Source organism: Molothrus aeneus, chromosome 13 (genome assembly GCF_037042795.1).
Source record: "Molothrus aeneus isolate 106 chromosome 13, BPBGC_Maene_1.0, whole genome shotgun sequence".
Lineage (NCBI taxonomy): Eukaryota > Metazoa > Chordata > Aves > Passeriformes > Icteridae > Molothrus > Molothrus aeneus.
This window is the reverse complement of record NC_089658.1, coordinates 4,790,347-4,816,685: the sequence shown is the minus strand read 5'-3', so window position 1 is coordinate 4,816,685 and position 26,339 is coordinate 4,790,347. Positions and strand designations below refer to the sequence as shown.

The following is a 26,339-nucleotide window of genomic DNA, read 5'->3' as shown; positions in this document are numbered from 1 at the left end:
GTGTGATAGCACGTGTTTACTTCCTTGAGGACAACACTTTGCCTTCGGAGCAGTGCGAGGCGGGAGCGCCATGAGCTGTGCCGTGTTCCGAGGGCTTCTGCTGGGCCTGCAGGGCTCCGCTGGGCCCGCTCCGGACAGCGCCGGCTGCCCTGCCCTTAGTGCCCGCTGCCCACAGCCCCGGCTGCCCTGCCCTTAGTGCCCGCTGCCCACAGCCCCGGCTGCCCTGCCCTGCCCTTAGTGCCCGCTGCCCACAGCCCCGGCTGCCCTGCCCTTAGTGCCCGCTGCCCACAGCCCCAGCTGCCCTGCCCTGCCCTTAGTGCCCGCTGCCCACAGCCCCGGCTGCCCTGCCCTTAGTGCCCGCTGCCCACAGCCCCGGCTGCCCTGCCCTGCCCTTAGTGCCCGCTGCCCACAGCCCCGGCTGCCCTGCCCTTAGTGCAGCTGCGGGCAGCGCCCGAGCTGCTGAAGCAGCTGCGGAGGGGCCACGGGGGCTGGAGCAGCTCCCCTGTGGAGCCGGGCTGGGAAAGCCGCGGCCGTGGAGCCCGGGAAAGAGAAGGTTGTGTGGGAGCTCGCAACGCATTCGAGTACCTGAAAGGGCCCTACAGGGAAGGTGGGCAAGAGCTATGGTGATGGGACAAGGGGCAATGGGTACAAATTGAAAGGGGGAAATTTAGATGAGATTAGGAAGACATTCATTACTGTGAGGGTGGTGAGGCATGGAACATGCTGTCCAGGGACGCTGCGTATGCCTCATCCCAGAAAGCGTTCAACATCAGGTCGGATGGAGTTTAAAATGCAGCGTATGATCCTTAGGGCCCACTGCACCCCTCAGCGTCTCACGCTGCGCTGGGCTGCGGAGCCCCTGCGCTGCGGAACGGCGCCCGGGGAGGGGTCAGGCCCGGCCCCGGGGGCGCCGCCCGCCCGCGCCCGGGCCCGCGCTGCGCCACCAGGCGGCGCCACCGCGCGGGCCTGCGGCCCCGTCCCCAGCATGGCCCCGCCCCCAACACGGCCTCGCCCTCAGAGTGGCCACGCCCCATCGTGGTCCCGCCCCCGGCGCATCCTGACCGGCAGCTCCGCCCGCGGGCTCGTCATTGCTATCGCGAGAGCAGGGGCTGCCCGCTCCTGGCTACTTCCGCCCTCTCCGCCAAGCCTCGCGTGATCTCGTGCCCCTTCCTCCCGGGCAGCGTGCTCGCAGTCTCGCGAGAGCGGGGCGTGCTGCGACTGCGGGGCGGGGCGCGGGGTGCAGTCTCGCGAGAGCCGCGGGAGGGCGGGGCGCGGTGTAGTCTCGCGAGAGCTGCGGGGCCGCCGGCGCTCCCCGGCCCGCTCCCTCACGCTGACATGGTCGCCGGCGATGGACCCTCCCAGGACAGGTCGGTCAACTGCGGGGACGGAGCCGCCCCGCCCGCCGGGACACAGCGGCCCGGACACGGCCTCGCCCTCTTGGCCGCCGAACGGCGCTGTCCCAGGCCGCGGGAGTCCCTCCGGGGGAGAGCGGCCCCGTCCCCGCCCCGCTGTCCGCTCCCTCCCGGGGGTTATTTATTCCGAGCACCCAATGGTTGCTACGAGGTTTATTTTTATGTCTTGTTCCCTTGACGTTGGCTTGGCAGTCAATGCTTTGTGCTTCCTGCTGTATGAAAAGCCGTGTCTCTTATCTGCGCTGGTGAGGTGTCTTATCCTGTGTGTAGATGGCAGACTGAGACAACAAAGGTCAGGTGTGTTCGGGCTGTGCTGGCGACCTGCATTGACCTATATGTATTTACTATTAGCGATGCTTTTAAAGTTCGCCTTAGTCACACATCTACATCATGAGATGTCTCAATCCATTTAGAAACCTTTCCATGTTGCATCTAATTACAGTCTAGAGGAACGTTATTTCTGATGGAATCAGAAGTAAAATCTCTTTTTGTGAGTCCTCGGTCAGTGCTGAAACGACCCTTTGTTTTGTGGCTGTAACTTTGTTTGTTTCGTCCCGCAGGAAGCCCTTACCAGCCCGCCATTGAAGCTTTGGAAAGCCACCCAGAGAAAAAGTTTTACAATGTGTCGAAGCTCGGAGGCGCCAAGTATGGTACGATGCTCTCCGGGGGTGATCGGGGTGGTGCCAGCAGCCACTGCACCACTGGTGCCCTGCGGTGCCAGGAGATGCGGTTGGGAATTCCTAATGGATGTCTTTGGAGGCTGATTATATCCCAATTTCTTAGTGCTTTATGGAGTTTGCAGGGGTAATACTTGTAAGTTTTTTTTACCGAGGGAGAAAGTACAGGTGTTTCTGCAGTTTTCAACAGTATTCCAAATCAGAAGAATTACTCAGTTTTGGAAAAAAAATGAAGTGATAAAGAACTCCTATTTAATGCTTCAAAAATAAATACAGCTTTCCCTGTATTTCTGTGCAGCTTCATGGTGTTCTGGCTTCCCCTCCCCAGCAGCCTCCCATAGTGGGTGACTGTTTGCCAGAACATGGCTCCTGCTGCAGGCTGAGGTTTTGTGGTGCTCACGCTGTTGCTTAATCTCAGTTTGTCATTAGTATGCGGTGGCTGTCTGTGCCAGGGGACCTTCCTTGGGTCCCTGTGTCCCAGTGCCTTTCACAATGTTGCACGTGTGCTGGGAGGGGAGTCCACGCAGGGGAGGGAGCTTTGCTCAGTGCCAGCTGGAACAGCCTTTAGTCTTGCAGGTAATCAAAGCATGCTGGCATTGTTTTCTCCCTTTGTCTTCATGTTAAACTGAAATACTTACATGGGCTACTTAGTAGCCTTACTTAGTTATGCCTTCCTTAGTAAAGGATTTGGAATATTTTTTTCAGTTTTGCAAGGTCTGAATTCTTCTGTATTCACAGAATTTGTAGTGTGCTTCTTGAATAAAAAAAAAATCAGTGGATATTTCCCTTTAAGCCCATATTTGACCACAATTATTAACTTCATGTTGTTTAAAGAGAAGAGAGAGAGGGGCACAGTGTCTGCTGAAACTGTGCAAGAGCTGTGTGCTCTTGCAAATTTCCCCTGCTCGTAGTAACAAAGTCAGTCTTTCAGATAAGCACACATGGAGGAAACAGTGCTTCTGCTGGTGGGTTGGTCCAGGAGGAGCAGTGCTGTGCTAGTAACAAGACTAGGCAGTGCTACAGCAGTTTTGTGAAAAGCCTCATGACAGGAGTGGAAATAAAACAACAATAAACAACTTCCTGCTAAAATGTGCCACAAAGCTTGCAGCAGCAGTGGGTGTTCCTGAACATATTCTCAGGAGTCTAAACAGACTGCACTGAGAGGGTCTTTGTCTTTCAATAGAAACTTCTGTGCAGAAGCTGGAAGCCTCATGTCAACTTTAAGGTAGCAAAATACTAAATAACATCTAGACACAGTCTGGGACAGCACTGGTAGCAAATTGAGCATCTGGAATTGCTCACTGCATTTGTTGCTAGAACAGTTTGAGTTTTACCTTTCTGGCTGTAATTTGATATTAATTGCCAGCTGATATTAGTCAGATTACTGATGAAAATGTTAATTGGTTTAGTTATCAGTTTTCTAGTGTTTTAAGACTTACGGGGAAAATGAGAAGAGTTCAGAAGGATTTAGGGCAGACAGACATGTGGAGATTTAGAGCAGGCTCTTGCTGGGGCTGGAGCTCATGTGGGGAAACTTCCATGGTTAAGCTGTGGCAGTGTGGGAGGACAGAGATTGCACTGCCTGCCATGATGCTGTGCTTAACCTGTGAGCTGCTTTTCCCTTGTGCCCAGCCCTGCTGTCCCTTCCTGCAGCCTGGGGCATTGCTGAGCCCGGCCTCCCCTGGGCTGCAGTGCCCGGGAGGTGCCAACCCGGCCCGTCTCTGCCCGGCCCGTCTCTGCCCGGCCCGTCTCTGCCCGGCCCAGCTCTGCCCGGCCCGTCTCTGCCGGGCCCAGCTCTGCCCGGCCCAGCTCTGCCCGGCCCGTCTCTGCCCGGCCCAGCTCTGCCCGGCCCGGCTCTGCCCGGCCCAGCTCTGCCCGGCCCGTCTCTGCCCGGCCCGGCTCTGCCCGGCCCGGCTCTGCCCAGCCCGGCTCTGCCCGGCCCGGCTCTGCCCGGCCCGGCTCTGCCCGGCCCGGCTCTGCCCAGCCCAGCTCTGCCCGGTCCAGCTCTGCCCGGCCCGGCTCTGCCCGGTCCGGCTCTGCCCGGCCCGGCTCTGCCCGGCCCAGCTCTGCCCGGCCCGGCTCTGCCCGGCCCAGCTCTGCCCGCAGCTCCTGTGGCTCAGGCAGTCCCGGGGGGCCCTGTGATCTCATTGCTGGAGCTGTCCTGTTCCCTGGAAGCCCCAAAGTGCAGATGGGAGCTGCTGGTGCCTCATGGAGAGAAGCAGCTGCTTCTCCAGAGCTGGTGCTAAGCAGCCCCTGGGGCAGTGAGATTTGTAACCCACAAGAAAGCAAACAAGTTCTTCTCTGGGAATCTGGCTTTTAAATCAAGGGAGTGGTGGCATGAAGGTTCATGAGACCTTTTGGATGACATCTTTATACCCAAATAGTTTATTAAGTTTATTCAAATCTTAAACTCAAAATAGTGACTTGTCTAATTGGACAACAGTGGATATTATCTCAGAAAGACAGAGAGAGAACAGAGTCAGCAAGTTCTATATTAGTAGTTTGTGAACAAACCACTGGATTAGGTTGAGACCACCAATTTTTTTTAATTTTATTAAAGCCTGAACTTAATTGTTTCACCTTCCTTCAGCTAACTTTTCTTAGGATTTCTCACTGTTGTTACGAAGCTAGCTGCCTGCTTGAATTATGCTGAAAATAGTGGGATTGGAGGGACAAATGTCAATCAATCTTGATTTTTTTTTTTCTTTAGTGGTTATTTTGTTTTGTTTGCAGTTGGGGAGATTTTTCTCTTCCCTCTTATTTAATTCTCATTTCCATTTCCCCTTTTTTTCTGTGAAGGAAACTGCTGCTTGTCTGTACCTTGATTCATATCAGTAGCAAACTAACTCAAGCTGTATTTAATGAAATGTTCTTTATATTTTAGGGAGTGTGTTAATTTTAATTGGGGTGCAGAATAGTTTCTTGTCTTTGTATCACTGTTAGTTGAAAATAATATTCTGGCATTGGTTGCTTTGGCTTGGTATCTTGAGTTACAGAATGGCAAAATTTAGTTAAAATGGTTTTCAGTATTCCAGTAGTTGTTGCTTTTGTCCTGCTCTCATCAATAATCCAGGTCTATACTCCTTGCATCTCTCCCCTGCCGGGCTAACATCCCTTATTGTCACTGTCTGACCAGTGTGCACAAGCCACTGCCTTCTCCCATTAGAATCCCATAGCACAACTCATCAATGTGCACATTTTGCAACTCTCTGTTCCATATTGTGTAGGGAAGATCAAACCCAAAGGCAACTGGAAAAACAGGCTCCTGAACCTCTCATCCTTCCAAACCCTCGAAAAGTGGAATTCCTCAGAAATGTGAGCTTGTAATTTTAAAAACCTGTGTAAGCTGCAAGCTCATGGTGTCTGTCCCTTGCCTCACCCCAGATACTCTGCCTTACTCCATCCGAGTGCTGTTTGAGTCCAGTGTCCGGAACTGCGATGGCTTCTTGGTGAAAGAAACGGATGCTATGAACATCTTGGACTGGAAAACGAAACAGAACCATGTTGAAGTGCCCTTCTGTCCTGCCAGAGTTGTTCTTCAAGACTTCACGTAAGTATGTGGGTGTGTGCAAAACCCCCAGAAGAACCTGTGCAAACTCACTGAGTTTGTGTTGAATTCTTTGGCATGAGAATAAATCACACTTCCCCTCTTGATACCCAGGTAGAAACCTGTGCACTGCCCCTGCTGTGCAGTAGACTTCTCATCATAATTCTATATGATGCAAGGGTAGGAGTTGTTCCTAGGGTACTCTGGCTTCAGGACAGATTGGCGAGGCTGAAACTGCTGGCCTGCAAGGAGCACTTTACAGGATAAGAGCCAGAATACAAATGGAAATGGTGATGTTTTGGCTGTAGCCACATGGTTGACAGTTCACACTGTTCTGTCACTGACAGTTCTTCCTTGAGATAACTGAAGATTAGATATTGCTTACTCCACAATGACTAATCCAGGTGAATCCATGAATAATACTTATATAGAAAAAGCAGCTCTTCAGATGTTAAATTCGTTAGTTATTTGACTATGGCATAGCTGAAAGGGCAGTCCTTCAGCAATCTGCAAATATTCAATTTAAGCTGTCTTGCTGACTCTGTATATTTATTGAGATAATTAAAAAAGGAATTATGATGATAATAAAAATGAGGTAACATTTGCTTAGCAGGCAAAGCCAATAAGATTTACATGCTACTGTGTTCTATAAACGTTGCCTCTGTTTTATACAGCAATACAAATATTGTGAAATGCTACAAGCTTCAGAAATAGCTCTGTCAGACAAATGATACAGGCTGAGGTGTTAAATGTATAGCACGAGCTTTGATTGCATGGCAAGGGTCTGTTGTAAAGGTAAGGAGTATCCAGAGATCGCTTCTGTACTGAAGTACCATCACACCTGAGAAGCAAAGCAAGACACAAGAGAAGTGTGGTTATCTTTGAGATGGTCCCATGTTCTTCTTTGGTACATTGCCTTCAGACACACTGTTGCTCGTTGAGAGGGTGTACCAACTCCATGACTTCAAAAATGGTCCAAGTCCTTTAAACTTGAGAGAATAATAGGTGTATTTTCTGAAATAGGATATAGCTACTTCTAGACTTGGATAAAATGAAAAAGAAGTTTGTGCCACTCAGTGAGTTAGTGTCCATGATGTTTTACTATTTTGTTTTTCTGTCCGTCAGTGGAATTCCAGCAATGGTGGATTTTGCTGCCATGAGGGAAGCTGTGAGAAATGCTGGAGGAGATCCAGGGAAGGTCAATCCTGCCTGCCCAACTGATCTCACTGTTGACCATTCTCTGCAGATTGATTTCAGCAAATGGTAATGGACTTTTTGTTTTTTTTATTTTTACAAGCCTTAACATTTTTGTCTGGCACTGAAGTGTGGATTCATTCAGGTGTTGTTACTATCCCATCAAATCATTTGCCATACGTGGATCCCTAAAACAAGATGTGGTGGTATATGAAAATGGGCTGGATAAAAATGGATAAGCACTCTTGAGGGAGAGAAAGAATGTTTGTGAGGCCTTAAGGGTGAAGCTGACTGATAATCCAAATTCTGGGCAAGATTTTGCTGAAATAACGGGATCTGGCATGGTTTCCAGAAAATAGCGTGTATCAAGAGAATGAGGCAGAGGGCGTTTGTTGTTTTGCTTTGCTCTGATTTTATTGTTCAAGTTAAACAGAACTTTGTTTCCAAACGTGGCTGCCTTGTCACAGCTCCAGAGAAGGGGCCTGCTATTCTACTGGGCATTTTGAAAGACTGTCATTGCTGCCCATGGCTTGTGACTGGTCTGGGTTTTTATGGGCTTTGCTTTAACACCAGATAAATGAGGCTATGGATATTTTCAGAGAGAGAAGTATACTTGGAGAAGTCTGGAAAAGTAAGGGGACTGGAAAGCTACCAGCATGGTTTTCTTTGTCTGACAGGCAGTGATGTGATGAATACAGCCTGGGGCTGCCTTTGCTAGAAACATAAATACTGCACAAGAGGAAAAGCTTGGAGCTTTTGTTTAGTGTTTGCTGAAGTAAATACTAAATATTGCAGCCTCCCTTCACCTTCTCCCCTGCCTCTCAATTGTGGAGCCTTCCAAAACCCATGCAGAATTGCATAAACTGTTCAGGCTCTTTGGAAATTTTAAAAGTTCATGGAGAAAAAGCCTGTGGTCAAAGGATATGGATGTGTGAGTCATTTCTGTCAACCTTCCAAATACTCACAGGGTTTCAGTTTGCTGAGTGTCAGAAGAGCAAGAAACTGCAGATGATCTGTTGTCCTGCATATGTGTCGTGTCAGTTCTGTGCTCTGTCCGTTCCTGTGTCCAGAGGGACAGCTGATTCCTTTGCAATTAGGCCAGCCTAAAATTATCAGGCAGACCAAGTGTTGGCAAGAGGTCTCCGCGTGCTGCTTTGTAATGATAAATCCGGCCTCTGGAGCATCCCTTTGGAGAGCTGTGGGGGCTCAGCAGCTGCTGGCCTGTGATAAGAAACCCTTGGCTGCAGGGTGGTTTGTGCTGCTTTTATAGAGAGCTCCCATCTGTGGGTCGCAGCCTGGCAGGCTGCAGTGGGATTTAGACAAGGTATCTGCTGAGGCCAGGCAATACCCTGCACTGGGGATAACTGAGGATCTGGCTGTGCTACTGAGGCAGAAGGAAGCAGTGGCTTTAATTGCAATTTTGTGATTTAATAATTACGGAGAGAGGTGAAAGTCATTCGTTTTTCACAATAAGCTTTTTTTGCTCTCCTGCAGAGACCCAATGTTGCACTAATAGAAGGTAGTGTGCTATGTGGACTTTATTTTTAAAAAAAAAACTGGCTTTTCTCTCTTACTTCTGACTGGCTTGAATAGTGTATACAATTTATCTGTGCCTTCAAGAATTTGTATAAAAAGCCTAATTATGATCAGATTATGTTTATTCCTTGAGAAAGCTTTGCCTGCAATCATTCCTCTGTGGTTTTAATAGAACATGTACAGCACTGTCTTTAAAAAAGGAAATAAATTCAGTCTACCATTTGTATGAGACTCTACCCACAACTTCCAAGTCTAAAACTCCGAGTTCAGCCTTTAGAATGCTTTTTAGAAAGATTTCTGGTCTGTTGTGAACAAATGGAAGGAGTTGTTTGGTGTTAATCTTTCAGACAGTCCAGTTCTGTTCACTTCTTACCACACCACACTACATTACTTAACTAAGTTTATCCAGCGACAGTTTACTTTGCAACAGGGTTGTAATAAAATAATTCTCTTTTTTCAGATACTGTTCTATAATCTGTTGAAGGGATTGCAAAAAACACAAGTGGGGGGGGCGCGGGGTGTGCGCACAAAGAAGCAGCTTGGCAGCGTCTCAGTGGATGCCGTGTTTGATGTTGCAGTGCAATCCAGAACGCTCCCAACCCCGGCGGGGGCGAGCAGAAGCCGCTGGCCAGGCTGTCCCCGCTGAAGCCGCCGCTGCGGAAGCCGCCCCCGTGCCGGGGCCACAGCGGCTGCCGGGGCTCGTGCGGCGCGGGCGAGGCCGGCCGCAGCCCGGGGCCCTTCCCTGCGCAGATCGAGAACACGCCCATCCTCTGCCCCTTCCACCTGCAGCCTGTGCCTGAGTAAGAAAGCATCTTTGCTAAATTGCCTTGTACCTTTGTGTTGTGGAACGGTGCCTGTGACAGTGCCGGGAAATGGGATTTTTTTTTTATAAACATCCTTCTGTAGTTTTCACCTATGCCATAGATAAGTTGTTTCAGTATCTAGAACTAGGTCAGATGTAGCAGATAAAAATTAGTCTACAAATTTTGCTTTTTACACTCTGCAGATGGCCACCTATTGACTCATGGCTGTGACTTTTAAATTAAATATTACCACTTCTCTCATTGCTTTACAACAACAACTAAGCATAGGAGTAATTCTCAGTTTGTTGCAAAGCAAGGCTGATTGAGTAACTCAATGAAGCATTAATTAGTCTCTAAAAGTAACTCATTGATTTTTGTAATAACTTTTCAGAAGTCTCTTGCTCTTAAAGAACTAGGAGCTAGCCTGGACATCATCCCCCAGCCTGTACAGGATCTCGCAGTTGATCTGTCACTGATTTGAAATTCAGTAAATATCCTGCCTGTGTAGTAGCCCAGGGGAGCCTCGTGTCTGTGCCTCTCCCAGATTTCTGTGTTATTAACAGGTAGTTGTGCACTGTTCCACCCGTGCCAATTAGGTGTAATTGTTCTTCAGCTGCTGCCTCTTTGTCTGATGGGCTGTTGAGATCCCTATCTGCCTGTGCTGGACAGGTGTACAATGAAAGAGCTGATCAGATCTGTATCCCACAGAGATACTGTGTGAATGCTGTGGTATTGTTGTGGATGTGGAGATGTTCCTGCTCAGTACAGGTGCAGGAGTGCAGGAGCAGTGATGTTTCCAGCAGCACTGGTGTTTGGCAGCACACCAGCAGTGGGGTTTATGCAGCTGCAGGGTGAACCCTCGGGGCTTGGTGAAGCAGGAGAGGTGCTGGCCTCCTGCAGAGAAGAAAGGGAAGGGTCATGACTTCCAAGTGAAGTACACTTCTGAGAATTGAGGACTTCCTGGTATAAAGCAAGTGTGTTCCCTTCCTTGTTCAGCTGCTCAAAGCAGAGGTTATTCCTCTTAAGCTATGGATTACAACAAATATCAGTATCTTAATAAATAACACATACAGAGAAAAGATAGTTCATTTTATGAGACTGTACCGATGAGTACTTGTGAAGAAAAACTTGTGGCTTGGAGGGAAATACAAAAATGAAGGATAGTTAGAATTGAACTAGTGACCATCTTGGTTCTTTAATGGATGGAGTTTTGAGATGTGCAGCCTGTGAGTTAACTGCTAGGGAGCAAAAGCTTCTGTGTACTGTAGTACATGCTTGGAATAGATCTCTCCAAGTACTTTTGAGATCACACACTTTAGATGAACCATACCTAGAATAAACAGGTTCTCAGACACAGCACATATGAAATTAGCTATATCTCATTGTTTACAGAAAGTTTGCTCCAGGGAAGCAATTGTCTTTGTTCTAATAAACCTCTTCAAAGAGTCCTGCAGGCTTAAATAAGTCTTTCATCAAACAAACTAAAGCTACAACTTGTTCTTCTGTAATTTGAAATAAATTATAACAGTACTTGTAAACTTGTTTTCTTTCTAGGCCTGAGACAGTATTGAAAAATCAAGAGATGGAATTTGGCAGAAATAGAGAGAGGCTTCAATTTTTTAAGGTATGTCTGTGTACCTGCAAGCTTTGTGGTTTGGGCTTTTTTAAGAGTCATTTGTCCACCAGTATTCAGGTTTAGATGATAAATTAAATCATTGGGAAGTGTCAGGTTTTCAAATCTGAAATTAAACAAGAAAAGAAAATTGGCTTTCTAACTTGAAAAAGTTTACTCTGATTTGGTTCTTGTCAGTGGGGATTTATGAAGCACTGGTGTTTTTAATGCCTTTCATGAGCTCAGTACCTTAGGTCACAGTGAGTTTCTGGCTGAAAGGGTTCTTTATCCATAACTGTGTTAACAAAATTGCTGAAGTTGGAAGTGTTGAGTGGAGACCAGTGTTCAGACATGGCTGCTCTCAAACTGGGCAGCAGAAGTCCTGTGGTGAACATCAGCTTCTCTGCTGCTGGGCAGGGCTCTGCAACATTCCTATTTGATCCTTATCTGTTTTGGTTTTGGAATTCACTTCAATGATCTAGAACTCTTTTCATGGATGTGGACTAGAGGTTTCTTTCTGAAAGTTGCAAATTAGCTTTTACATTATTAAAGAAGGAAATGGCCAGGCTGAACCTTGTTAGAAGTTTCAACTCTATTAAATGTACCATCCTGAGTTTGCAAGCAGTTTCACCCTGGAGTGTCAAACCTAAACTCAGTTCTGCCATAAATATAAATTCTGCTATAGATACAAGTGCTTAGGTTTGAAAGGGGCATGAATTACTGATTCCAGTCTCCAGAGGAATTCAGTGAAAGCTTTTGTTGATGATCAAGAATGTATCCAAGGAGATGACATACCTCTGTTTGACAAAGGGACAAAAGCCACTTGGGTAAATAGCAAGGACTCTTTTATTGTGTCTTCATTTTGTCTTTTTAGTTATGTTCTAAGAATTGAATAAAGCTTTGAAAAAAAATGCAACTCTTTTATTCTCCTTTTGGAAAAATTACAGTGGAGTTCAAAAGTTTTTGAGAATGTTTCCATAATTCCACCTGAGACTGGAACAGCTCATCAAGTGAACTTGGAATATTTGTCCCGAGTGGTTTTTGATGTGAAAGATTTCCTGCATCCTGATAGCGTGGTTGGCACAGACTCGCACACAACCATGGTAAATGGCTTGGGTATCTTGGGCTGGGGTAAGTATGCTCAGAACTTCATTGCTCTTGGAAAGGCAACTAAAGCTTCACTAAAAAATATTTCTTCCCACTGGGTGTTTGTATCTCAAGCATAACAGACTGTCTTTAATTATTGTTCTGAATCTTTTTTGTCTTCAAGTAATCTTGAATAGCATTTCTTTCCATTGAGAATTGTAAAGAATCCCTTGTAATTTAAAGAGAAAACAAACAAAAACCAGCTGATATTCAAATAGGTGCTGTTTGTACAGCTGAAATTTGTGTGAAGGTTTCTTTTCTCACAGAAGATTAGTTTTAGATACAAAATATTTTCTGGTTGACTGTGATGTTTAACTTGAGCAATAGTCTTGCTTGATTTTATTTTTGATGTGCAAATGTTTAATGGAACTTGTAAATTTCTTGCTGTGTCCTTGTTGGAAATGGAGCACTGCCCTTCATTTGGGAGAGAAAAGCAGCAATGTGTTTATTGCCATGAGTCGTTAGGCTTTCTATAAAGGGGTTTATTATTTTCTGGGACCTGAGCGCACGGAGTGCAGGCTGCTGAAGGTGTGACAAGCCGTGTCCCACTGTCCCTGCAGGCGTCGGGGGCATCGAGACGGAAGCGGTGATGCTGGGAATGCCGCTCACGCTCCCCCTGCCGGAGGTGGTGGGCTGTGAGCTCACAGGCACGGTCAGCCCCTTTGCCACATCCATAGACATCGTTCTCAGCATTACAAAGGTAGGAGTTCAATGCCTTTTCAAACAAAAGAGGAGACATTAATGGAAGTACTACCAGTGTTGCTTGAGAAATGAATTAAATGAGAGGAGTGTTTTTAGTATACCTTTAATTGTGGCAGTGCAGAAAGATACAAATAATCTCTAACTATTTCTATTTGCTAGTCCTCTGAAGTGGGGGTTTTTTTCTTTCCCCTCTATAGTGATTTCCTTATAGACCCTCTTTAACTAAAAATAATTCATACTATTTATTTTTTCAAACATAGGCATCAGGGTTTCAAATGCTTGTGACTTGTGAATTGTGACAAACGCAGCTTGCACTGTACATCTTCATATACCAAGTATTGTGTGTTCTTTCCTACAGCATCTTAGACAAGCTGATGTCGCTGGAAAATTTGTTGAGTTTTTTGGGAGTGGTGTTTCCCAACTGTCCGTAGCAGACCGAACCACAATAGCAAATATGTGTCCTGAATATGGTGCTATTCTGAGTTTTTTCCCTGTTGATAATGTGACATTGAAGCACTTAAAGCATGCAGGTAAATGTTAAACTAAAGCAAGGATTTGTTGTAATTGTGATTTTCAGTTGTGGTAATGTATGTTTTTTACTCTGCAGAAAAACCCAGTGCAAGAACTATTGAGTTTTTGCTTAAAGCTCCTTAATTCTTACGTGGTGCTTTTCTGCAGAGTTCTGATGTGGATTTAACATGTAATTAGAATTGTGCTTGAGGTTTGTGTCCAGTCTAATGCCTGATTTACCAACATGATACTGCTTTTCAGCATCCAGAGTCCTGGTTTTTGGAAGCATATGTAAGCCTATAAATATACTAAGGAAGTTCTCACTTATTTTGAAATATGTATGGAATATAACTCTTCTTGATTTGAAATGAGTCCCATAACCACCTGGAGATTCCCTACAAAATCAAAACTAGAAATAAGTGAAACTGCAGAACAAATCTGAACACATCTCTGATTTTTCCCAGTGGTTTATGTTTCCCTTTGAAGTGCATGATTTCACTGGCATCTCAAGCTCAGCAAGGAGGATGTCAGTTCCTTATCAAGCTACTGCAAACAGGAAACCACAGATGCCAAAAAAAGCTCATTCATGAGTGAGACTTTCTGAGATGAAACCTGTCCGTTTCAAATAAGAGTTAAATGCTTTCAATAGCAAATGTTTTTGTCTGATCAGTGCAGAGCAGATGAATGGGTTTGGAAGAGTAGCCAGCAGTACTGCCTATTGTCAGCTAAGCACAGGGTCTGTACTAGACAAGGAAGCCCTAACACAGAAAAGCCTTATGGACTTCAGGGACACAACTGTCAATTTAGTAAGTTACCACTGCTAGAGTTGGAATAGCTTATTTTATTCCTTGACATAAGAAGACAAGATAATTTAGGAAAAAATGTAATGATTTATAAATGTTTTAATTTGTGTGTCATTCTTGAATAGAAGTTGGGATATGGAAATGGTGTACTTGAAAAAAAAAAGTACTTTGAATATTACACTTAAAACAATCTGAGTATCTGTAAGTTGTGTGATTTATTTTATTTATGTCTTTAATGTGACTTCTCTCATGTTTGACATGACCTTCCTTAGGTTTTGATAAGGCCAAGCTTGAAGTCACTGAAGCATATCTTAAAGCTGTGAAGTTATTTAGAAATGATGAGAGTTCTTCCAGAGAGCCTGAGTATTCCCAGGTATGCTTGAAAGACATTGTTTGATTCTCATAAATAACTACTGATGATTTCACAGTCTTATCTCCCACTGTAACTTTCATTGCTTTCAGCAAAGTTGTTTTTATTAACTCAGAGTTTTGAGAAAGCAGAGTTTGTAAAACATAGAGGGGGTGGGGATAAGAAGGGAACATTGCATGGTAACATTATGTCAGTACAGATACTGAATTCCAGTCATCCCAAGGACTGTGAATGGTAGAAAAGTTATGGATAATGTTAAAATATTTGGAATAAGAGGAATGGGCTCTTGAGTGAGTGGTGTTGAAAATGGAATCCCAGAGTTCTAGATGTCTGAGAGCATTCAAATTTGGAGCAAGAGTTCCTGGATGTCTTGGGAATATATTCCATGCACTGCTGGGCTGGGGTTGGTAATGCCTGCACTTTGTGTTTCTTGGTTTCTTTAGGTAGTGCAAGTTAGTCTAAGTTCTATAATTCCATATGTCAGTGGCCCCAAGAGATCCCAAGATAGAGTGGCTGTTAATAACATGAAAAGTGACTTCCAAGCCTGCTTAAATGAAAAGGTTTGTATTGCTGATGCTTGCTTCAAAAGGTATTTCCTATCATTCACATGAATAAATATTGTGTTAGCTATTCCTTGTGTACCTACTGAGCCCTCCTTATTGCTACACAACTGCTTATCCAGGGTGTTCTGGTCTTGCTTGACAGGCATCCCAAGAGTAAATCATAGGTGTGTTTGGCAGGAACGTGAGCTTCCCAAAGTCCTTAATTTCACAGTTTAGATTGCTAGGGAGAAGGAACTTTAGGTAGTCCATAGTGTGAGCTTAGCAAACATTTTCACTTTTTCAGGGTGTTTTTTAAACAGTTTTATATTACTTAATTTCTGAAATAGACTTTATCCTAGGAAGACTCATCACTCCTTAAAGGAGATGCAAGAAGACTGCCAAGATTTGTAGCTGAGTGTTCTGAGTTCTTACATTAGCAAATGATTTTTCTTACAGCTTAATTTGTCTTCACAGAGTGAATGTTTTTACTCTGAAGGTACTGGTTTTGGTTAGGGATATCCATGGGTATCTGAAGAGTGCAGCTAATAAAGGAATGTACCTTCATTTCATTTCTCATTAATGTTCAAGACTTACAGCAGTATTAGAAACAGCTTCTAATGAGGCCTGTGGTCCTGTGGCTCAGTTGTGCTGGAGGGAGATCATAGCTGATGGTGGAAGAGAAAGGGTGAGGTTGAAAGGGGACTCTGGAGGGTGTTTGAGTGCTGAAGAGCACTCAGGTGAGTGTGGAAAATGCTAATGGACCTTCTCTGGTTTAGTTACCACCCTCTTACAATTAAAATCTTGGACATGCTTCTAATTCATGAACAAATTGTGTAGATTTAGACATGTATTCCTAAGGAGATGTTCTTCCATATATGCAAGGAAGTGAGCTGTGGAACAGCCACACACAGACTGACCTTTGTTCACAACTGTTGCAAAGTTAAAGCAGTTGTGAGGGAAAAAGGCTGAGACCCTTGTACAGGCAGAGGGACATGAACTGACAGCTGCTTTTAAAATCATGTAGGAGTTCCTAGTGGCACAGCTGTGTATTATTTCAAAACCAGTGTTCACTTGGTCTTGCTGTAATGTCATCCTTTTTGTACTGTAACAACTGCTAACTTGAATTTTTGTCATCCAGTCTGGTGTTAAAGGGTTTCAGATTGCAGCTGAGAAGCAGAATGACATTGTGCCTGTTCAGTATGAAGGAAATGAATACAAGCTGTCCCACGGCTGCGTTGTCATTGCTGCAGTCATCAGCTGTACAAACAATTGCAATCCATCTGTCATGCTTGCTGCAGGTATGTTGGGACCAGACAGCTCAGCATCTTCATGGTGCTCCCATGCTTCACAGCCCTCACCTTCACTTTTGTAGGCTCTCTTTACAGGTTTGAAACTGCAGACTTGTAGCCTTAGCTTGTAGTTTCTGGCTAGGTTATGTAGGGAAAGTTGCTTTTCCATAATACAATCTAAGTTTGTCCCCTAAAGCAGTATTAAGGAGAGCAATTATAAAATCTTTACACTTGGTAGTAAGACAGCAAGTGACCAGTTCTAGGGCTCCTGTCAGTGCACAGTGCCATAGCTGATGCAGGAGGTGGGCTTTAGCTTCAAGCCTGTCCTGGATCATGAGCTGTCATCCCCAGCCAGCACAGAAACTCTGGATTGCTGAGCAGTTCTTCTGTCATTGCTTGGGGGTATCTGCCACACCTTCACAAGCTGCAGATGGTTTTGCTGGAACAGCTCATCTGTCAGACCTTGCTCTCCTCTTTTTAAGATCCTCTGTGGCCAAGGTGAGCTTCCCCTTAGGGCTGTGTGGCCTGTCAGGGAGGCTGAATGGATTGGCACTGTGAGCTAGAACATGGTAAAGAGATTTGTCTTAGAGAAAGTAAAATGGGTGTCTACCTGCCAGGAATGGGAATAAAATCATGGTATTGTTATGCATTTATTCAGGCCAGTGAGTGCTTGAATAGTTTAATAAACTGAAAGTTGTCTAATCCTCTGGGGATTTTTATGCTTAATTTAACTAAGGTAGAACCATACAGATGTCCTATGAAGGGATACAAAAATCATAATCTGTGTCCTTTTTTCCTTTTTGTTTGGTAGGACTGCTGGCCAAAAAAGCTGTTGAGGCTGGCCTCGTGGTGAAGCCCTACATCAGAACAAGTTTATCACCTGGCAGTGGCATGGTCACACATTACCTCAGTTCCAGTGGAGTATTGCCATACCTCAGCAAGCTTGGGTGAGTCTGGCCAGGTGCTGCATACAGGGCTTGGATGGGCTGATAAATAGGATTGCTGTTCATTTGGGGCTGGCTAATTCCTAACTTCAGAGATTGCTCTTTTGCTTCCTTGCTGACTTAAAATTATTCTGCTTCATTGTATTCCCACTTCAAAATTTATGATATGTAGCTGTAATACATCAGAGCTGTTTTTCCAGTCACAAATTACTTCATTTTAAGTGACTTACAGGACAGGATGTACTTGATGCTGTATTTTAAAAGTGGAAGCTGGATGCAAATTTGTCAGGACAGTCTGTATTTGTCTTCTCTTATCGTTGCTGCTGTCAGGGGTTGTTTAGTTAATGGTTTTGGTTACTCTGTAGCAGTGACAGAATATTTTCAATATTCTGTAACAGTGCCCAGCTGTGGTTTGCATCAGTGACATGTAGTGCCTGTTGTTCATTTTCTAAAAAATCTTAATTATCAAGGGACAAAAAAATTTTTGGAGATTGTTAATAAAAGAAAAAGCAGTTATGTTAATGGGTTCCCCATGACCATGTGTGACTTGATTGGTTTTTCCCATGCAGGTTTGAGGTTGTTGGTTATGGGTGTTCCACCTGTGTTGGGAACACGGCCCCTTTGCCAGAAGCCATCAGGAATGCAATAAAACAGGTAAAGTTCTGGCTGGCTTGTTGAACACAGAAATATATTTCTCACCCAGTTAAGCAGTCAAGAAATACAGTAATCCAGGCAAAGTACACTTCATTTTTGCTTTGGGCTTAACATGATATTGTTGGTGTATTTACTTGTTAGAGGGAGATCATGCCAATTCATTGCTGTGTAAAATAAATGTAATTAGTGGTATTTCTAAAATACAGTTATAAATTACAAGATAAATTCATACAATCTAATCTTGCAGAGGATGCAATGTGTAGATTTTGTACCATAAGTGGAGGGTTTTAAAGAGCCATTTGCTTGAATAATTTTAACCAGCACTTTCTAAACAGCTACAGCTTTTTCTCTTCTGAAGCAGAAGAAAAATAAATAAACGGCAGGAGAGGAATTGAATGAAGTGACAGGAGAGCACATCAGAGGGTTACAAAAGAAAATGAGAAAGAAGGGTAGTGAGAGAGAGCAAAATACCTTTCAGTTGTTGCGTTGGAGTAAATATTTGAAGTGCAATGCTAAAAGCACATCTGACTTAGTCAATAGAAATAGCATAAGCTGTTGAAGTACTCCAAGCTCTGGAGCAGTATGTGTGGGTCTGCCTTTCAGGGAGATCTCATTGCCTGTGGGGTGTTGTCTGGCACCAAGAACTTTGAGGGCCGCTTGTGTGACTGTGTCCGTGCCAACTACCTGGCGTCCCCTCCGCTGGTCGTGGCCTACGCCATCGCGGGCACTGTGCACATAGACTTTGACACGGAGCCCTTGGGTGAGTGTTTTCCTACAGCTTCTGCTTCTGCAGCTGCTGCACATGGGCACAGATTTCTGCACATGACTCCAGCACCCAGAGCCAATACAATTGAAGAGAAAGCGCAGCCATATTTGGTTTGCTCGTGGCTAAAGCAAAGCATTCACTTAACTGATCAAATTCTTTGCCTATCTGGTACCATCTCTGCAGGCCTGAATATATACACATCTATATTCTAACACAAGTCTCAAGTCTAATAGTTCATTCTTCCAAACTACTGTTGTGTTTAAAATCTTACTCAGGCACTGGCTTTAATGGCAAAAGTATTTACTTACGAGATATTTGGCCCACAAGACAAGAACTTCACACAGTGGAGGAAGAGCGTGTGATATCATCCATGTTTAAGGAATTGAAAGAAAAGATGGAGGTAAGAGTGGTCTGTTCTACATAATTTAAATGTTGCATTTCATTGTAGCTTTAAGATCTTGCAGTTGCATGTGGTTGGTTTGCCATTTATTTGTTAGAGTAATGGAGGACTTAACTGAAATGGGTACTTGTATTTAAAAGCAATTCCTAAGTAATACCCAGTGATGTAACCTGTAATACGTAATAGAAAATTATTTACTAAATAATAGTAATTAATAAAATCACCAGTATGTCTTTAGTTTTTGACTGTAAAAATACAATAAACTAACTTCTGTTCTTTATTAATTTTCTTTCTTGTAGAAAGGAAACAAACGATGGAATTTACTGGAAGCACCAGAGTCGATTTTATTTCCCTGGGATTTAAAATCTACTTATATTAGATGTCCTTCCTTTTTTGATAAACTTGTAAGTTGAGTGGATCTATCTACTAGATTATATGCATTGCATTTAAGTAAAGGAATAGCTATTACAGCAAAGCTTCAATGTTAAACTAACAAATTTAATTATTGCTCATATTTCTCAGTCTTTTAAATATTTGTGTCTCTGGAATGAGTGGGGCCTGTCCATCCAGGGGCCTTCCTATACTGCAGATATGTTTTATGTCTCTAGTTCCTGGAAGAAACTGTTGAATGTTCCTTTGGTTCCCTTCTGTTGTTGTTCCCTCCCACCCTGCCAGGCCAAAGAAGCAGCTCCCCCCCGGGCGGTTGAGAACGCGCACGTGCTGCTGTTCCTGGGGGACTCTGTCACCACGGATCACATTTCCCCTGCTGGGAGCATTGCCAGGAGCAGTGCTGCTGCCAAGTACCTGACCAGCAAAGGGTGAGCCCTGCTGAATAATTGACCAGCATTGCCCCCTTCTCTAGAAAGGCCTGTCTGCAGAAAGGGGAGGCTGCATGTGGAAAAGCAAAATACTTAATGTTAATAAATATGCTGGTAATGGTTGGAGGATTAGTAAGGTGCGTTGTTTCCTAGAGCAGTCTCCCCATAATTCTTCTGTAAGTACCACACTGCTTGCAGCACTTCATAAAAAATTGTAGAAAATTAATTTCAAATTGCGGCTTTCCTCGTGAATAACCTAGCAGTGATTTGCACATCATTCATGATTTATGATAATTACATTTGTTGGAGGCCCAGTTCTTTACATCTACCACTGAAGACTTCGATATGTTGCAATAATTATTAGAAAAAAATCATAATATCCTTTTAAATCAGTTCATCTTTAACTGATTTCTTTCAATTTTCTTTTTATTTCAGACTCACACCTCGTGAATTCAACTCTTATGGGGCTCGAAGAGGTAATGATGCTGTGATGACAAGAGGTACCTTTGCAAATATCAAGCTTCTGAATAAGTTCATAGGAAAACCAGCTCCTAAAACAATTCACTTCCCATCAGGACAAACGGTAGGAATATATTTGTGTGCACAACTAGTCTGGAATGGGGAGTGCAGGTTTAGAACTCACTCAAAATGTGTCATTTTATCATTCCACAGCTAGATGTGTTTGAAGCAGCAGAGCTGTACCAGAAGGAAGGCATTCCTGTCATTATTCTAGCAGGAAAGAAGTATGGACTGGGTAGCTCAAGAGACTGGGCTGCAAAAGGGCCTTTTCTACTGGTACTGCTGGTTTGTTTGGGTTTGGGGGTGGTTTTGTTTTTTCTGGAAATACCTAAAAACACATTGTATGATCTCTTTGTTAGAATCTTCATGGGAGAGAATCACTAGTCAGGATAGGTCAGAATTTCCTCATGATGTCATTTACTGTCTTGCATACCAGACTTTGAGACAAATCAGGCATTTGTCTATGCTGACCTCTGTTTGGTCTCTGTGGGGTGTTCAGTATCTCATTGTTGGAGGATTTCCACTAATAATGAGAATATATTCCAAGTCAGCCATTGATTCATGTCCTGTTAACCCCAGCATGGTCACTGTCTGTAACAAACTCCATTTCACACTGCATGGGCCTGCTCTGGCTTGTTTGCTTCCATCTAGCTGGGAAACTACTAAATGATGTTACCAAGGTACTTAAAGGACTCTGTGCAAAGCACTCTCTCTTCTCTTGAGTTTGAATTGTGACATGTTGGACATAATCTGTGTTTGAAGGTTCCTGCTGTGTTTCACTCTGCTTGTCTCTTTGCAGGGTGTTAAAGCTGTCCTAGCTGAGAGCTATGAGAAGGTTCACAGGAGTCAGCTGATTGGAATTGGCATTGCTCCACTTCAGTTTCGTCCTGGGGAAAATCCAAGTACTCTGGGACTCACTGGCAGAGAGCAATTTTCTATATTGTTCCCTCCAGACTTGTTGCCCAGAATGACGTTGGATATTAAGGTATCTTTGCAATATTTTAAATGTCTCTGTTGAATGTTCTGATGCAGAGAAAAAACCCTTAATTCTGATGATAGAAAGCAAAGCAAGAAAAGACAGAACTTAATTCTCTTGGAAGGTAAGCTTATAGTCCTGCCTGAAGTTTGTCATGGCTGTTGGAGTTTCCCAGAGTAGATATACACGTGTTCTTTGTACACAACTTTGTATGCAGCCTGATATTCTTGATCATTCTGAGTGGTATTTTGCCCCTCATGGGCTTGGTCTTAGGGTAGAATTGAGTTTGTCTCTCATAAGTGTGATGATTTGAGAGAGGCTTCAGCTCTCCAGGCTCTGTAAACAAGCCCATCACACAATTTGTGCCATGCTCCCATCTGCACCACAGCAAGCCTGCCTTCCATCTCTGCAGGCTTGGGGCACATCAGAGGGCTGAATTCACTTGTGTTCAACAAAACTTGGGGTTAGAATGTTGACTGAGAAATAAGCAAGGGGAAGTGAAAGCAAAGCTTAATTGGTTTCTCTTTTTTGCTTTTGTTTTGAAGACAAGCACTGGAAAAGTATTCAGCGTGATTGCCTTGTTTGAAAACAATATGGAGATAACTTTATACAAGAATGGTGGAAGTCTAAACTTTGTGGCTCGAAGATTCTTATAGTAGCTACTGACTCTCTGGGTACCCTACATAACTGGTAACTCAGCAAATGCCTTGTGTGAACCCAGGAATCTGTACTGTGGAACTGCAAACAGTCCTAGTGTGCTCAAAGTTACTTCGTCCATGGATGTAAAAGATTGTGAATCATTGTAACTGCAACGAGATCCTTTCTGATTTTAAATAATATTCTAATGGTGCTATTAAACATTGCTAAAATCAACATGTGTATTGTGACAAGAGAGCTGTAAGTATGGAGGGGATGTTTTATCAGACCATTTTGTAAATAAACTATGCGAAATTGAAACTGATTGTGCTGAAGATTATTATGTAAGAAGATTTTCTGCAGTTGTTTCCACTCATTTTTTGCACCTGTAAATCTGTGTACTGCTGTTTGTTGGTTTAAGAGTAGCAGATGGCATGGAATTTTAAAGACCAAACAGTTTTTTTATTTTCCTCAACCAGAGCTTAAAAAAGATACTGAGTTTTCAGTTTCTTGAGGTTATGGGCTGAACAAAAAGCAGTCCACATGAGGCCCATGGTATCCTGTATCTCAGATGTTGACCTCCTTACCTTTATGGGATTATATTTCCTCTGGATCCAGATTTAAACTGCTCAAACTATGAAATATGTGAAATTCTGTGTGCTTAGAAATATGGGAAATATTTCTGCATTTAAAACCAAATCTCCCAGTTGTTTCATTCATGCAGGTTAAGCCATGTTTCTTCATGCCCTTCAATTGAAGTTTGTCACATCTCCTTCAAGGGACGCACTTGTCATTTGTGACATCTGTTTTTATTGTGCTCTCTGCAATATCATCAGAGAAAGTACCTCCTTGTAATGTTTTAACCTTTAAAGCCTTTTAAAACATTTGCTAGGGCTGTTTAAATTCCTCTGCTTTAAATCCAACCTGTCTAATACATTACACGTGTCAGACGTTCAAGATGGCCACGCTGCCTTGGAGTGCTTTCTCCCGTGCTGGCAGCTCCCAGCTCTTAGAGAGCATCCCCTTCTGAGGAGGAGAAACTGAACAAACCTGGCTCTCATGGCACTGCAGTAGCTGTGGCTGGAATTGTCAGCCCCTGTTCATAGCCCATATTGGCAGGAGCTGCAGCATGGCTTGTGCTCCCACTTCACAGACCTTTGGTCCTGTCTGAGCTGTGCAAGTGAGTGCAGCTCCAGCAGGCTCTTCCTGTGCTCCTGTCTTGAAAAGCTTCATAACTCCACTTACAGTTTGTGTAGAGTTTAATGTCTGCTGGAGAACAAAACTGCAATACTTGCCTATAAATTGTCAAGATTTTTCTTTAAGGATTTTTGTTGTTGATAAATGTCTTAAATATCAAAACATTCAAGAGGACTATATTAGCTTTATTTACGTGTACTTTTAATTTATAACCAGATACTGAAATAGTTGACTTGTGAACTAACAGATGAACTGTTCAAATCTTTAAATAGTATGTTTGACATTCTTTTAAAAAAGCCCCGAACCCAAAGTATCCCAAACCTCTTGCATAATTATATCAATACAGTGTATTAATTTTTTGACAGTTCAAAAGCCAAACTAATTTGATTGACATAAATTTGATATTTATTTTTCTGTTTTGTTAGACAAAGTTCACTAAAGTTTGAAGTTCTGTATAATCTGTTTTTATATTTCACTAGTTTTATGTGATTTTCTTTTAGGTAAGATGAAAACCATTCCGGTGACTCCTACCACTCCTAAGGGGGGATAAATCAATGAGTATTACATTCAACTGAATGCTGAATGATTCCTGTTCTGTGGTACACTTCCATTATTCTATCCAGAGTGACTGGGCAGATCCTACTTCTTGTACTACAGTGTCTAATACTATTTTATCCCAGCTCAAAGGTATATTCTTGATTTAATTCAAGGAAATGTTACTGGGGAGAAAATGGAAATTTAGTGCTGGTACATAATGGTGCCTCATGCAGATAATACAACTGCAACTCCATGCCTATTTACTAATGCTTGAAGGAAACACAGCCCCCTGCCCTTTCTCCATGCTTCAGGAGCCAGGAATCCAAGCCATGTCAAGGCAGATTGAAGAGGTGGAGTACAATTTCAGGGTATGTGACTTACCTGCAAGTTGTCATCAGTAAAGCAAGTCAGTTCTTTTTAGAGAAACAGGCGCCTTCATTACCTTAGCAGCTGCTTTGATTCTGCTGCACTAATGTCTTGTAGTCCACGAGAGAGAAGTTCTGAGCTGTGCCTGGGCACAGGGGCTGCTCAGCTGGAGGCTCCTATTATTGCTGCAGCAGGTGTAGCTCTCCACAAGGCCAAGTCTGGCATCTCCAGGGTGTGCAGGCTGGCTCCTACCCTTGGGCCCGTTCCCTGTGGGGTGGGGGTGCCCTGTGGGACAGCTCTGCCCATGCACCATCTGCTGTGAGCCCTGGGAACAGCCCTGCTCCCTGTCCTCTGTGCAGAGTGCAGCTCAGGAGGCCAGCAGCCAAGGAAACATTTAACTCTGGACACTGCTGGGACCCTGAGGGCCATAGGTGGGCAGGAGCCCTCTGGCAGGGGCAGGGCCTAGGACAGTGAGCATTGCTGTGCTCACACACCAAATGTTCACTTAGACCTCTCTTTAGTATCCTGAAGTGTAGGAGGATGTGTACCTGTTTGAGAAGTGACTCGGTGTGTTAGATGTATTTAACCTAGACCTCCCTCCATTTGGATTTGGGGGAGAATCTTGCTGAAATTTTTGTAAATGTTTTCTCTTCTTGCTTCCCTCTTCCTCCCCATCCCAAACTACAAAGCTTTGGGATAGTGTTGATGTTTATACATTTTACAACTAAGTATAAGGACAAGAAGCTATGTATATTAATCCTATTTAAGCAACTGCAAATCATTGTCTGCTGTTTAAAGCCAACAGAACAGTCTGTTTTAAGTTCAAAGTATTGCATAGATATATCTTAAGTTCAATTGATGAAAATTGTGCATACAATGTTACCAATGTTGTAAATTATTTTTAATAAAGAAAATTGTATGACAGTTCTTGTATGTTACTGTCTATTTTGAATAGATAGTAAGGAATACTCTTAAAAGGGTCCTGTGTGTGAAGGGGCAGGGTGAATAAAGAAGGGATAATATTGTGTATTAGATCATGATGCATGTTCCATTTACTTGTTAGGAGTGAGCTTGGGCTCACAAAGCACAAAGCATGCTTAGCTGGTGTAGAAGGATGTTCTCTGGCTTAGCTGTGCTCCAGACACCACTCTGGATGTTATATCAAATGCTTTTTTAATAACTTTTTGTAGGGGGATACAGTATGGGTAAATGAAGATGGTATAGAATGTAATCTCATCCCCTAAAGAGTTGCAGCTGATATAATTTCCAAAGGTTAGGAGCAGGCCTGATGTTAACAGGCCACACCTGTAGCCAATAAGAACAGTGGTATAAAAGAGTGGATTGGTGGGCTCTGGAGTCAGATGGCTGCTGCAAGGACCAGGAACAGTCAGTGCCTAGAGGAGCTGCCTGTGGGAGACATTGAGGAGGTAAGAAACTCTGGTGATATGGAATCCTTGCACTATAATGATAATAGAATTCTTGCTATGTAAGACAGCAACTTTTTCTTTCCCCTCTGAAAAATGTCTCATTTAGAATCTAGATGAAATCTTGCATTAAAGCAAGCTGTTGGCCAAGGTTACAACTCTGATAAGATCCTCAGAAGTGATTTGGGGATGTCCACCACTAACCTACTTCAGTCCTCACTCTCAGCACAGGCATTAGACTGGAATTCAATGCGTGGATGCTAAGTTATTCAAGTCTATCTTTCTTCAGATAATAAGACAGGCCAAAGTACAACCTTCAAGCTCTGCCTTGCCTCACAGCCACAGTGAGCTTCCCCCAGAGTACCAGGCAGGCAGGAGAAGCACAGAAGTTTATGGGTCTTTGCTTTTGCAGTTCAATCTCGCAACTGAAGCAAGAGTAAGGAGTACAGCTCTGCAAAGTGCATTGTAATCTTGTTTGCAGAGCTCAGGAGTGCATTTCTGTAACCAGCTATGTTAAACACAGCAAGAATGCTTCCCAATGAGCTAAAGCTTCAGGGCCTCAGAATTCAGGAGAGGGAACCCTAAATATTTTACAGAGCTCTATTCTTTGTGGGAAAAACCCCTTTCAATTTTGTGTCCCTAATGTTACAAACAATACTGAAATTTTGTGATAGAGGATTTTTAACTGATTTACTTAAGATGCTTTAGGTGTTGTTGTTTGGGTTTTGGGGAGAGGGGGTTTGTTGGGTGTCTTCAGCATGTCTTTCCTAAATTCCCTTTTCTTCAGGTTCCTAATTCTGTCATAGCAGGACATCAACTACAGCAGATTACCTTTTTTTCATTAGGAGTTTCAGAAGATATTTCTATATTAATCTTAAGGTTTGTCATTATTTTCATTAAGGGTCAAATTTTCTAGGACTAGACCTATTGTTCCAGTAAAAGCTTTCTCTGGGACAGCC

General features: G+C 43.7%; 1 protein-coding gene across 1 annotated transcript; it reads left to right on the top strand.

The window, feature by feature from the left end:
• The first annotated feature begins 1,263 nt into the window (after positions 1 to 1,263).
• On the top strand, positions 1,264 to 24,880 carry IREB2 (iron responsive element binding protein 2). The gene is made up of 22 exons (XM_066558686.1): positions 1,264 to 1,367; positions 1,973 to 2,062; positions 5,474 to 5,639; positions 6,762 to 6,899; positions 8,945 to 9,166; positions 10,724 to 10,793; positions 11,729 to 11,912; positions 12,488 to 12,627; positions 12,988 to 13,159; positions 14,215 to 14,315; positions 14,756 to 14,872; positions 15,993 to 16,152; positions 16,955 to 17,090; positions 17,657 to 17,741; positions 18,345 to 18,501; positions 18,783 to 18,907; positions 19,207 to 19,311; positions 19,583 to 19,725; positions 20,161 to 20,308; positions 20,398 to 20,520; positions 21,044 to 21,229; positions 21,766 to 24,880. The coding sequence occupies exons 1-22, from the start codon at positions 1,349 to 1,351 to the stop codon at positions 21,874 to 21,876; spliced, it is 2,898 nt and encodes a 965-aa protein (XP_066414783.1). The 5' UTR covers positions 1,264 to 1,348; the 3' UTR covers positions 21,877 to 24,880.
• Positions 24,881 to 26,339: the final 1,459 nt, after the last annotated feature.